Source organism: Pelobates fuscus, chromosome 3, assembly GCF_036172605.1.
Source record: "Pelobates fuscus isolate aPelFus1 chromosome 3, aPelFus1.pri, whole genome shotgun sequence".
In the NCBI taxonomy this organism is placed as follows: Eukaryota; Metazoa; Chordata; class Amphibia; order Anura; family Pelobatidae; genus Pelobates; species Pelobates fuscus.
The window spans coordinates 94252728-94267383 of NC_086319.1; the positions used below are offsets into that span (position 1 = coordinate 94252728).

The 14656-nt window shown below is 39.0% G+C and overlaps 1 protein-coding gene across 1 annotated transcript in view; it reads left to right on the plus strand.

The window, feature by feature from the left end:
• Positions 1 to 14656, plus strand: part of ERGIC1 (endoplasmic reticulum-golgi intermediate compartment 1) — a 137207-nt gene that overhangs the window by 101274 nt on the left and 21277 nt on the right. The window contains exons 6-9 of the mRNA XM_063447364.1: positions 907 to 1011; positions 2744 to 2804; positions 4125 to 4225; positions 5616 to 5738. Of these exons, the coding sequence (XP_063303434.1) occupies positions 907 to 1011; positions 2744 to 2804; positions 4125 to 4225; positions 5616 to 5738 (390 nt within the window). The remainder of the gene's footprint in view (positions 1 to 906; positions 1012 to 2743; positions 2805 to 4124; positions 4226 to 5615; positions 5739 to 14656) is intronic.

Consider the following 14656-nt stretch of genomic DNA (forward strand, 5'->3'; position numbering starts at 1 on the left):
CCCCTCCCTTATCGCATTGTGATCTTTCACCCCTCCTCCCATGTCCCATTGTGTTGTTTCACCCCCCTCCCCTGTCCCATTGTGTTGTTTCACCCCCCTCCCCTGTCCCATTGTGTTGTTTCACCCCCCTCCCCTGTCCCATTGTGTTGTTTCACCCCCCTCCCCTGTCCCATTGTGTCCATTAGGCCCTTTGTTAATCTGGCCCTGGCACTGTACAACTGGGGGGGTTACAATAAACAAATATCAATAATGAAGAGATGATTTTCCTATTTAGCATGGTAGAATTTCTGTTTAAATCTATTTATTGTTTGAGTTGTGGTTGAAAAAAAATCTGTTGAAAAGTCACGCTGTTTGATTGTGGAATATCACAGTTGAATAGGTATTATGCGGTTTACCATGGAAACTAGATTGTCAAGGTCAGAATCTGCCCTTCACAGTGAAAACCTGTTAGGGGGAAAAAAAAACAACTAGGAAACTCAAAATCAGCGTTTGGTCACTATTTCCTTAAAATGTAACAGTAACAGGACTGGTTGCCTAATTGAAATCTGCACTTTTTTTTTAATTTATTTTTTCTAAATGAAAAGAGAAGGCACGGTCTTCAAACATAAAGCATTTTGGCAAGATAAACTGCTTTAGGGATTTGGGGTGATCCTTTAGGTGATGTCCCACAGGGTTATTGAGATGTAGAGCTCTAAGGATATGGGGTTAGCAAACGGAGTACAGCATGTGTGCTCTTGGCTGGCATTGTTGTTCCTTTATTACAATTCTAAATTATATGTGATACAGGACCCGGTTGTAGCAGTGACTTTGTCTTAAAGAAAATTTTTTAGTACCAAGGTAAAGATTGTGAGCACAGATGCCGATTTCAATATATGTATAAATATTCAACTTGGTTCCCTTCTTTAGGTGCCCGGTAATTTCCACATATCTACACACAGTGCCACTGCTCAGCCACAAAATCCAGACATGAGCCATTTTATTCACAAACTGTCATTTGGTGATGCCTTACAGGTGAGTAAACTTCGGGTTGGTCGTATTATTACTGTGTATTTTGGAAATGAATGATGACAATGTCTTCATATAGCTGGGGTATTCTAGAGGATTCTGGGTAATATTGCAGTCGTGTTGCTGACACTACACTGGTCGAGGGAAACCCTGTGGCCCAAACCACTAGAACAGTTTTTTCCTGGGACATATATTGATTGGAGATTAAAAATGCTAATATGAAATATGATTTGTCTGTTTTGGACATTTCCTGAGAAATGTAGATCTTTAAAAAAAAAAAAATTGGTTTGTGGAGAATTGACATGGGAACTGAAATTACTCTCATCAGAATAGTCAAACTGGGAAAAATAACAGGAGAAAAATAATATCCTTGTCCATTCTCAACTACTGGTCTAGCTAATAATCCCCAATCTGTATACACAATCTTCCTGTGAAGATGAATTTATTTTGATGCAACTCTGTCCCATTGGAGAGCTGTTGTGAAATGACTTGCTAGTAGCACTGCATGCGAATGCCAATGAGGATGAATTATTTTTACTGAAATAGAAAACTACATTAGATTATATTATATTCTCTTTTGTTCCAGTATTACCTTTTATGCTGTAAGTAAACTTGAAGAGTATGTAAAAGAGTTGCATTGTTGGTGTTCCTGAATAAACGTATGATCATATATTATTATGGGTGGGTAAGATAAATGTTTTTTGTAATGAAGCTGGTATACATCCAGGTAAGGCATATTTTTCATAATACATGTCATGTGCAACACGGGCATACATCAAGAAGTGTCAACCCTATCATAATCACATTATGAGCCTTGTGTATTTACTGGGGCGTATGTCACCTGCTAGCGTATGTGACACCAATAACCATGCTAGACAGGATTACAGTTTAAAAGCCATATACTAGTTAAGGTGTTAATAACTTATTTATCACAATGTTACAAGTTTATTACGGGGATCTATTCAGAATGTGCATTAACTTGGCAAGCGGATTATTATTTTGGTTATTTTGTCTTTGAGGTTGAGAATGGAAATTTCAGGAAAAAAATGTTTTGATACAGATCTGTGTTTTGATAAATATCCAAATTTCTATATTTTGCATTAAACTTGTGTCTCTCCCATTAGACAGTGGATCTCCCCAAACAAAATGTGCACATTTGTCTGGAAACTCTGAATATCAATTCCAACTGCCTCAAATAATCATTGGAATACTTTTCATTCAGATTGATTACAAAGCCTGATTTATGCAGTTAGGAAGCAATTCTGAGTTTATTTTTTAGTAAACTCCATGTTAGTTTGGGCCACTAATGTTTGCCAAGATGTGTAGATTGTCACCTACAGGGATTTTCCGACACAAGATACTTAGTAGAGCAAACTTGTTTTGAAACAATATCATTGTTAACATTTCAAGTTGTTGTGAAATTCATTGTGATAAAAGTTCCTGAATATTTTAACATAGGAATGATAATAATTACTTGATATATGTTAGACATGTGCTTTTACTATATAAACTATGGGTTTCGTCGTAGAAAATCTTACCAAGTCAGCTAGATCCTTGTCTATAACCCACTTACCGTGTTTATGAGAATATCTATTCTCATAAACATATCTGTCGCAAATAACCCCCAAATATTTTTTTTTTACCAAACTAATATAGGCTATTAAACAGTGTTCTTTTTGACCTTTTATATTTGACTATCAAATGTTTCAAAGATCCTTATATCACTGTTTTATTTCAGGTGGAAAATATTCACGGTGCTTTCAACGCTTTGGGGGGAGCCGATAAACTGTCCTCAAATGGTACGTAGATTTTGCAAAAAGTATACTTTTCTCTTTGTTCAGCATTCTATCGTGCATGTGGGAGCACGATTATTAAGGCAGATCTAAAGCAGTTCAGTGAGATTGTCAGATTTGGAACAATCAAGAGAAAGATCATATTGGTTTCTATGGTGATTGCTCCAAATTTCCCTACAATTACTCACGTTTGCCATTAATATGGCAAATATATTAACATTCGAAAAAGCAGTTTGTACCTCCTCCTGTCATGGATACAAATCATATATTCTTGTTTTGTTTTTGACCCATGTCCCCACCCTGTTCATCTGTTGGACTGGGACCCACAGGGAAATCTTCATACCCACAATGGGATGGGTATTATGATGCTCCTACCTGGGGTAGAGCCCAGAATGGCAATGGACATTACCCTGGTACTTTTCCTAATACTCCCTAAATGTCTCCGCTTGACGTTAGAGCTCTCAAGCTAGATTACATCCCCTCACACTGTCCAGCATGACTCCGATACGGATACACACATAATGGTTACTAGGCCGAGTATCAGATGCCTCATTGACCTACACTTGATACATGCATGGCCTGATTGAAGCCATCAAACACTCATGGCAATCAGTTGATCTCTCCACTTCAAAGTAAATGTATTGTGTATCACTCATCTCAGACAAGCCATCAGCTCTTTGTAATCTGCATCAACACTACCAATTTACCGAACGTATTACTGCTCCACAAAGTTATATATTTTCCTATTCTGTATACTCTCGTGTCTCTACACCTGCTAAAAACTTAAATAACGAAGCAGATTCTGAAGTGAAATTAAACATTTTGCAGTGATGTTTCCTCCGATACTAGGGGTTGTAAACACTAGAAATAGGAAGATTTTCCGAAAAGGTTCCCATCTTTGATTAAAGTATCCCTGGCCACTTATACCGTTACTATACTATAGGCAGTGCGTGAAAAGCTCTGCTCAATGGTATGTAGTATTAACATGCTGCAGGAGGGCAATCAATGAGCTATACACAGCAGTTTCGTTTCCTATAGGCAGCATTCGTCCTGTGTCTAATTAATCTAATTAATCTAGCGCGCTGTTCTAGGAGAACGAATCCACCACAAAATACCTGATCTTGCAATATCCCTATATTAACAAAGCACGACTGAAAATTGGCACATTATATTTAGATAATCAGTAAGTCATTTTACTTTTACTTTGGTTTAAACTGCTATATGTCATGTAGTCAAAAAAAAAAAAAAAAACTTTGTTAAACTACATATAAGTGTCATGTAGCAGCTATATTTGCCAGCGCTAACTTTTCCTTCCTCTTAAAACAGCTCTTGCGTCCCATGATTATATCCTGAAGATTGTGCCAACAGTATACGAAGACATGAACAGCAAGCAGAGATTTTCCTACCAATATACAGTAGCTAATAAGGTAAGTTCCTTTGCTGCTTCGATCATGCGTGTAGCATGATTAACGGTGGCATACAGACAAAATAACAGTAGTTCTTGAGACAGGAAATGCGTTCTTCAGGAGCATGAAGTCAGTTTTATTCTTAAACTGCTGGAATGAAGAATGCCAGCGGGCAGGGTAACCAAGGCAGATATTAAAGAAAGCTAGGAATTCCAACAAAGTTACATAAGTGTAAAGTTATGTAATCATGAGATTCCAAAGAAAGCCTCTCTTGTTTAGAATTTTAAGTGGTTTCGATGATACAATGTCTGATGTTCTTATGTTGGTTATCTGATTTGAAAATTAAGTCTATAATGACTTTCATGGGGATAAAGAAGCCTTCAGCTGGTACGAACCAACAACCAACATGGTGAGATGGCAGGCAATGACATTTCCATTTATGTATCTAATGGTATTGTCTTTGTAAGGATTGTATGTTCCTTAACTATGTAGGAAGACCTTGTACATTTTAAATTATGTAGGATATGAAATTTGGAATTAAATGAAGATCACAACTCTGATAACATACCCATTTCTAAAAAAACACAACAAGCAAAAGTACTTGACGAAATTTTCAGAGGTTTTAAAATAAATTTATGTAGGTCAACTACTTGAGCTAGTATTTAGCTGGTGATGAAAACCAGGGTGGACTTAGAAGGGAGTAGGACAATGCATATAGGCTATATTTAGAGTGTGGAACTAGAAGTAGGAGTTATGTTGTAGTAAGAAGGGTTGTAGGCTTTTGGAACTGGAAATGGGAATTAAGTGTATAGTGGTAGTTCCATTAGATGCATACGTTTTAATGAGGCAATTAGTTGAGGATTTCAGCTGTTAGATAATGTCCTAGCGTAGTATGAGTTGATGTGATAATTCCATAATATAAATGTTGGCTTTACCCCTCTATCTCAGAACAGAAGCAGTGCAGGTACCCAACAGAGACAAGTAAGCGTCAAACAGTTCACTGTGGTGGTTATGGTGCTTAGTGTCTCTTTAATTCATAGGTGCATTCTAGTGACCCATTGCTCTCTCCCACACTTAACAAGTGACCTGCCACTGGAATTGAAACTTCCAAAAGGCCAGCAATATAGTGTAGCATGTGGGGTCTTATTGGAATATACCGCCAATGCATCATGAAGGTGATTAAATATACAAAAAAACTAAATAAATAAAAATCCCTCCAAGACCAGGAAAAGCATCACCAATCAGTTATAAGATTTTGTGTGCTGTGACATTGGGATAATGTGCATCGCTACCTCTTCATTGAATATGTGTTATGATCCGTAGAGTAACCTTTTAAATTATGATGTTTTATTGGTTTGGGATTTACACTGTGCTCATTTATTAAAAGCCTCCTCCTTTTAAACTTTTTCAGGAATATGTTGCATACAGCCACACGGGCCGAATTATCCCTGCCATCTGGTTCCGATATGACCTAAGTCCCATCACTGTGAAATACACCGAGAGGCGGCAGCCCATGTACCGATTTATAACTACGGTGAGTTGGTGCTCATTTCAAAGTCTGTTAACACAATTGCTTCTTATTTCTGGAGGAGAAAAACTGAGACAAGGAGAAATTTCAGGAAACATATTAGTTTGTATTAACCCCTTCAGGACGGAGTCAATAGTGCACGTTCTGATCAAAACAAAACGTAAACAAAAACTGGAATTTGCGCTATATGTCTGTTCACCCGTAGTTCCCCTCTTTCATATTATATGCACCCACACTTATTATATATCATTTTGTTCAGGAGAAACAGGGCTTTAATTTACCATTAACTATTCATATATGGAACATAATTTATTATGAATAAAATAAAAAAAACTTTTTTAAATGTGTAGTTCCGCCTCACATTTTAGCTGTAAATGTCATAATACTGTTAGGTTTTACTGCAACAAAATGCACATATTTGTAATCAGCGATGTCTCACGAGTACAACAGTACCCCCCATTAACAGGTTTTATGGTGTTTTGGAAAGTTACAGGGTCAAATATAGAACGTTCCATTTTCAAATTGAAATTTGCCAGATTAGTAATGTTACCTTTGAGACGGTGTGGTAGCCCAGGAATGAGAACTACCCCCATAATGGCATACCATTTGAAAAAGTAGACAAGCCAAGGTATTGAAAGTGGGGTATGTTTAGTCTTTTTTAGTAGCCACTTAGTCACAAACACTGGCCAAAGTTAGCGTTCATATTTGTTTTTGTGTGAAAAAAGAAAAAAACTAATATTTGGCCAGTGTTTGTGACTAAGTGGCTACTAAGAAAGACTGGACATACCCCACTTGCAATACCTCGGGTTGTCTACTTTTGCAAATGGTATGCCATCATGGGGGTAATTCTCATTCCTGTGCTACCATACGCTCTCAACCAATCTGGCAAGTTTCAATGTGAAAAAAATGAAATGCAAGCCTTATATGTGACTCTCTAACTTTACAAAACACCATAAAACCTGTACATGGGGGGTACTGTTATTCTCGGGAGACTTCACTAAACAGAAATATTAGTGTTTTAAAACAGTAAAACATATTACAACAATAATATAGTCCATAAAAGTGCCGTTTGTTTGTAAAAAATGCAAAAAACGTCACTTTTACTTAAAATATCATCGTTGTAATACAATTTACACTAATATTTGAGTTCAGCAAAGTCTCCCGAGTAAAACAGTACCCCCTATGTACAGGTTTTATGGTGTCGTGGAGAGTTACAGGGTCAAATATAGTGCTTGCGAATTAAATTCTCTGCACTTTCTCCCTGTGTTGTCAGGCATGTCAATCAAATTTTAATTAATCAAATCACATAATTATGTTAAAAGATTACTTAAATATACATGTAGAATTTTAATATATATACATATGTATTTAAATTCTACGTGTATACTAATGTAATCTTTTATGTAATTATATGTATTTATCTATATATATATATATTTGCGGTTATTTGTATTTTATATATAGATAGATGGATATATATAGAATGTCATTCTAAGTGTATTTTGTTACCAATATATATATAGTGATAACAAAATACAGCTAGAATGAAATTACATATGAATATATAATTTATTTTAAATTTTGTTTCAATATTTTATTTATTTATTTTATTATTTTATTTATTTATTATTTTAATTATACGTATATATATAATATATGTAGATCTATTATATATATATATAATATATATACATATTATATATATGTAACGTCATTCTGAGTGTATTTTAATGCTAATATATATACTTATATTAGTATTAAAATACACTTTGTATGACGTTACATATATATAATATGTATATATATATTATATATATAATATATATATACATATTATATATATATATATATAAAAATATTTTACATTTATTTTTTAACATGTTTCATTTATTTTTTAATACTTTCTTACCAGCAGGGGGACTGTCTGATATTTTAGACAGTCCCCCTGCTGGCAGATCCATAGCCAGCTATAGGGGGCCATGTGATCGCTCTTTGAGAGCGATCACATGGCCCCCGGGGGCCTCATTTGCCGTGGGAGGGCTGCCTGGGCTGTCAGGCAGCCCTCCAGAAGAGGATCGCGGCGGAGGTAAGTATAACTTACCTCCTGGGGCTCAAAGCCGTTATGGCGTTCCATGCCGCCGCAACGGCTTTAAAGCCCATTATAATAATAAACTACTCCATACTAATTCTTCTTGACCTCTCAGCGGCCTTTGACACCGTTGATCATGCTCTCCTTCTTCAAACTCTTCAATCACTTGGTCTCTGTGACTCTGTCCTCTCGTGGTTTTCCTCTTATCTCTCCCAACGCTCATTCAGTGTCTCCTTTTCTAATGATACCTCCTCCCCTCGCCCTGTCTCGGTTGGAGTTCCCCAAGGCTCCGTCCTCGGTCCACTTCTATTTTCTCTTTATACTGCCTCTCTTGGCAAACTTATTACCTCTTTTGGATTCCACTACCACCTGTATGCTGATGACACCCAGCTATATCTCTCCTCCCCGGACCTCTCCCCTGCCATCCTGCAACGTGTCACTGCTTGCCTTTCTTCCATCTCTTACTGGATGTCCTCCCGCTTTCTGAAACTCAATCTCTCAAAAACTGAGCTCCTTGTCTTTCCTCCTCCTAATACTGATCCTCCTCTTTCACTCTCCCTTCAAGTTTGTGGTACCAACATCAGTCCATCCTTGCAAGCGCGCTGTCTTGGCGTCATACTTGACTCTGGTCTCACCTTTGAGCCTCACATCCAGCATGTTGCCAAATCCTGTAGATTCCATCTTAAAAACATAGCCCGCATCCGCCCCTTTCTTGCACCAGATACTACCAAGGAGCTTGTCCATGCTCTGGTAATCTCCCGCATGGATTACTGTAACCCTCTCCTGATTGGTCTTCCCAAAAGCCGTACTGCACCCCTACAGTCCGTAATGAACGCTGCTGCTAGACTGATTTTCCTCTCTAGTCGTTTCTCTCACACCTCACCCCTCTGCCAGTCCTTACATTGGCTTCCTGTATGCTATAGGAGTCAATTCAAGGTACTAACTCACACCTATAAAGCACTGAACAACTCTAGCCCCTCTTATATCTCCTCACAGATCCATAGGTATGTCCCTTCTCGGTCTCTCCGTTCTGCCCGTGACCACCTCCTGTCCGTTGTCCGCACTCGTACGGCCAACTCGCGCTTGCAGGACTTCTCGCGGGCGGCTCCCTTCCTATGGAATAGCCTGCCTACCGCCATCAGACTCTCCCCTAGTCTTGCATCTTTTAAGAAGTGCCTTAAAACTCATCTCTTTAGGAAAGCATATGGCCTCCAAGACTAACCCTTACCTCACATACCTGTCTCTTGCCCTCTCCTAAAGGGCAGTCCACCTTATTTGATTGCAAATTCCTGTCCTAATGTGTTTTACACCCACCTCCTATAGAATGTAAGCTCGATCGAGCAGGGTCCTCTTCAACCTATTGTTCCTGTAAGTTTATTTGTAATTGTCCTATCTATAGTTAAATCCCTTCTCATAATATTGTAAAGCGCTACGGAATCTGTTGGCGCTATATAAATTGCAATAATAATAATAATAATAATGGGGACGGCATGGAACGCCGTAACGGCGTTAACGGGTTAAAGGGACACTATAGTCACCAAAACAACCTTAGCTTAATGAAGCAATTTTGGTATATAGATCATGTAGTCTCATTGCTCAATTCTCCGCCATTTAGGAGTTAAATCACTTTGTTCATGCAGACGTAGTCACACCTCCCTACATGTGACTTGCACAGCATTCCTAAACACTTCCTTTCAAGAGTCATCTAAAGTCTACACTTCCTTTATTGCAAATTCTGTTTAATTTATGTCTTATCTTCTGCTTTGTTAATTGGTTGCTAGACTCTGCAGGAGCCTCCTGTATGCAATTTAAGTTCAACTTACAGAACCGAATATAAATACTTGTAAAGTAAATAACATCTAAATGAAACTACTTATTTTCATTCAAGCTGTGTCAGTCACAGCCAGGGGACTGACACATATCTGCTTAAACAAAAACAAAAGTGATTGAACTCCTTCAAATGGCAGAGAATTGAGCAGAGAGATCATCTGTACACCAAAACAACTTAATTTTGGTGACTATAGTATAATTTACTCCATTAAATAAATTTTCATAAATCATCATGGTTGTCATGTCATAATGGCTGTTTATTTATATTGTTTTAAAATGTGTAAACCATGAACCCTAGATAAGGACATTTTACACATGGATGCAAACATTAAATAGGAGACCTAACGACAAAGAGTTTATTTTAATTCTTTATTTTAGTGTGCAATAAAAGGATAACATACAAGCTTACATAGCCACGACAGCATCCACAAGCTTATTATGGTCAAACATTTGCATACATTGCCATGACATATGAAACAATTGCACTTTTTTTGTTTTTTTAGCGTAAAGAAACAGGCTGAATTGTAGATTGTATTGTAAAACTTAGAAAATTACAGGCTAGAGACCCTGCGTGAGTAAAAGGTAGATTATTCAGGCTTGAAACAGGGCTTTATATGACATGAGTATTTTACATGGAGAGTGAGACAGATATATTTTCTACGAGTTTTGACCCTTAGGGGGGCCCCCCAATTAGCTAGAAACTCAGTCCCAGCGGGAGATAGGAAAATATGGACATGCCGACAGTGGAGTTAAATGCACGGCATTGCCAGAAGGGAGACCTAATCACAGCTGTGACTTAAGTCCATGCGTTGTATGATTGTATAGCTAATACCCTGCATGGCTAGGCAATGCAATATGAGTTTAGTTGGTCCCAGAACAACGAAAAAGACATGTTTAGGTATAGATCTACAGATAAACTTTAGAATATTTATCCCACTGGGCCCGAGGACACAGCAGTATAAACTAACATCGCATATGAGCTGAACTGGCATTCTGTTTGGTTGTGCTTTCGCCTTAAGTATTTGTAAAAGTGTATGTCAGAATTTACTAGTCAATGAGGAGCAGGAGTCCACCATTTTAAATATGGTCTGCAATGTCCCCTGTGCCAGCATCCTCGCCGCAGTATGCTGTCAGGCACGTCAGGCACGTCAGGTCTTCGCCTTTCCTCACCCAATACCCAGTCTGTGGGGAGGTCGCTTTCCGTGCAGCCGCTCGGTCTCTCGCTTTGTGGCTTCGGTCACAGGGATCTGGGTCGTGCTGTGCCGAGCGGAGGGGAGCAGGTTTGGTGAGGCCTTTGTTGGTGCCGCTGGTATGTAGGGTTCACCTTTGTGTAGTCGCCGGCGGGTACCTGCGTCTTGGAGACATCGTGCTTGAGAGGGATTGCGGGTGCCCGAGGGATGTGTCGCCTTTTCCCGCCATCTCGTTGTGTGGTAAGTGATGTGCTGACCTTTGGTTGTTGGGACCACTGAACGAGGAGTAGATAGTGCCTCGTTCCGTGGCTCGTGCACGTGAGTTTCGGCTCTCGAGGGACCCGGCACTATCTCCCACCTCTCTGAGCGTCGGATCCGATGCAGTCTGGGGGCTGCTCTGACGCTGCCAGGGGGGTTCCATGGAAGGATGCGCCGGGTGGTCGGGCGTATCCACGCTGCCACCTCCCTCATAGCCAGCCTGTAGGTTTTTCTTCGGGCTTTAAGTTGTGCCCAGAAATAAGTGCGTAGCCGGTCAATGAAATCTCCTGTGTGCTTGGGTGGCTTGATACATGTGTGCTGGGTCCCAACCATCGTCCGTGCCGCCATCTTGGCTGGGGCTATGGGGTCCCGTTTGTTTGATGGTTTAGTCGCTTGATCATGTGTGCTTGCGGGGGTAATCGTCCCCAGCGAGGACCGGGATGTCCCCCACCGGTCCAGAGGGGGGGGTAGCAGGGCTGTAGTGGGTTTAGGAGCTTGTCCCGAGCCAGGAGATCGGCCGCCTCCCCCGGTCCTCAGGCTCCGCTCTGGTATAGGCCGCATGGTCAGTTTAGGATTTTCCGCGGCGCACCGGTACCGGACAGAAATCATTTTGTTCCTGATGTCGTTGTGCGTCTTGTACCGGTCCCTGTTTGCCGCTAATGTTTGTATATCGGTCGGTATCTTCGCTCTTTTGTTCAATGCTGCAGGAGCTCATAAAATGTGCGACCGGCCATGTTAGCTGTTAGGCCCCGCCCCCCCAAAGAGTTTATTTTAAACCAAACTCTCTCCAGATGTTGTTGTCCTTCATTGTACCAACATAGTACTGACCCAGATTGCAAATTGGGTAGATTAACACATTCTGCACCCACTAGAATTTATGGTCATCCTTGTTGATATTTTTTCTCTCAAATTTTCAGAACTAGGTGTTTCACAAAGTAATTACACATTTTAGACTAAAATAGTCGAGCTGGAAAAATTTAGCCAATTTGGCTTTTTTTATGTTTGGTTAGTTTGTCATAAAATCTGCAGTTCTTTTGTAATACTCCACAATTCCCAGTTAAAACTGCAAAGGGAGTAAAATGGTAAGTGTCTGTAAATAATTCTTACTGATGTCCTCAAAATGTCGTTTTGAAAACAACCTTTTTTTTCACCGGTGAAACATGCAAAATTTTAAAAGGAAAAACTATTTTTAAAAAAACTGTTTCAAGACATTGTGTCGTTTTTATTGGTATTTTATTTTAACGTGCCAAACTGTACATATATGTCTTAGTCTAGAATTTACATGAATATTAAGCTGTATAGTATGTGAAATTAAACTCTAAAAGTTATGATGGGTACTTGAGACAACATGAAGCAAGGGGAGGTGTAAGCAGGGTGGGTGGCATATTGCTTACTGAAAATGGAATAAGGTGTGTGAGGCCTGTAGAGGGGATAGTGCATCTATTGAGAGTTATGCACTTCTCTTTTAAAAAAATTAAAACAATACATTTTAAATTCGCAATTAAACTTGCCTTTATTCAAGCACTGTGACCGCTTCTTAACAGCAGCTTGATTCACTTACTCTGAAATCATCAAACTTGATAACTATTGTACAATCAAATACTTCTCATGGCAAAGCTTGAGGGCAAACATTGCGCATATTTAGCTACTGATGTCTTTGATGCGGCCAGTCAGATGCTTCACATAGAAAGGCATTGATTTGCTACATTGTGCTTGTCGTTTCGGCATTCACGAGTGGTGAGCTTAGTGACAGCTTAGCTTGCCATTCATTTAGAACGTGACCGCTTGCCGTGTCCTAAAGCCAGGTCCAGTGTCCTATTACATTGCGTGATGTAGTGGTTCTGGCACTTAGACTGTCCCTTTAAGATAATCTACTGTTACATTTTCACAAATCATTACTGTGTAGACATAAAGACTTAAAAGGAATCATCAATCTAGTACACTGGTGGGGTTGTTATTTTCTCAATATGCCCACATTTTATTTTAAGCGCATGAACATAGCACTTAGAAACAACAACAAAAAATCTCCTTTTGGGACAGATCCTAGCAGTGTTATTTCAGGAATTAAACGTTCCTGTAATTGCGTCATGGAGCAATGTTCTTGAAATAGGATCATTATGATTTCAACTTCCATCCTGTGCCAGCTAATGAAAAAATGAATGCAACAGTTTGAAAAAAAAAGCTTTAGTAATAAAAAGGGATAAAATAAGCATAAACTTTCTATTTCATGTGCCCTGGTAGTCTATGGCAACAGAACAATTTTCTAGCGGCTGGGCTGGGAAGTCATTACCTTGGGGCACTTGAAGTGTGATGTTCCTAGCTTGTCATCATCTGGCAATTCATGCGTAATGTTAATGTCTCATTTGCACATTGTACTTACCTGCTTTTTTAAATGTATTTCTGTGACTGATGTGTCATTCAAACTGAGGTAAAGTGACTGTATTTGACGTGAACCCCTCTTCCACAAATCATGTGTATTACAAGGTCACCTCCAAAGAGGCATACCTTTATTCAGGTAACTTTAAGCTTGTATAGCATGATTGTGTTTATGTGGAGGAAAAGTTTACATTAAAGTAGGTATACTTTGAAGAGCACCTTATACAAGAAACTACCTCCATTGCATATGATAATTACATAGTCACATAGCTGAAAAGAGACTTGCGTCCATCAAGTTCAGCCTTTCTCACATTTGTTTTTTGCTGTTGATCCAAAAGAAGGCAAAAAAACGCAGTTTGAAGCACAATTTTGCAAAAAGCTAGGAAAAAAATTCCTTCTTGACCCCAGAATGGCAGACAGATATATCCAAGCAGTTATTACCCTACATTGAAAGATTATATCCTTGAATATTCTGTTTTTGCAAGTATGCATCCAGTATCTGTTTGAACATCTGTATGGACTCTGATAAAACCACCTCTTCAGGCAGAGAATTCCACATCCTGATTTGTTCTTACAGTAAAAAAACCTTTCCTTTGCCTTAGACAAAATCTTCTTTCTTCCAGTTAAACGCATGGCCTCGTGTCCTATGTAAAGTCCGGTTTGTGAATAGATTTCCACACAATGGTTTGTATTGGCCCCGAATATATTTGTATAATGTTATCATATCCCCTCTCAGGCGACGTTTTTCTAAACTAAATAGGTTTAAATTTGTTAACCTTTCTTCATAGCTGATATGTTCCATTCCTTTTATTAATTTTGTAGCCCGCCTCTGCACTTTTTCTAGTGCCATAATATCCTTCTTTAGAACAGGTGCCCAAAATTGCACAGCATATTCAATATGTGGTCTTACCAGTGATTTATAAAGAGGCAAAATGATCTTCTCGTCCCGAGAATGAATGCCCTTTTTCATGCATGACAATATCTTACTGGCCTTGGCCACTGCTGATTGACATTGCACATTGTTGCATAGTTTGTTGTCTATAATAATTCCCAAGTCCTTTTCGTGTGTTGTTATCCCTAATTCGCTTCTATTAAGGGTGTACGTTGCTTGTGTATTCTTTACGCCGAAGTGCATAACTTTGCATATTTCAACATTAAATTTCATCTGCCATTTGAGTGCC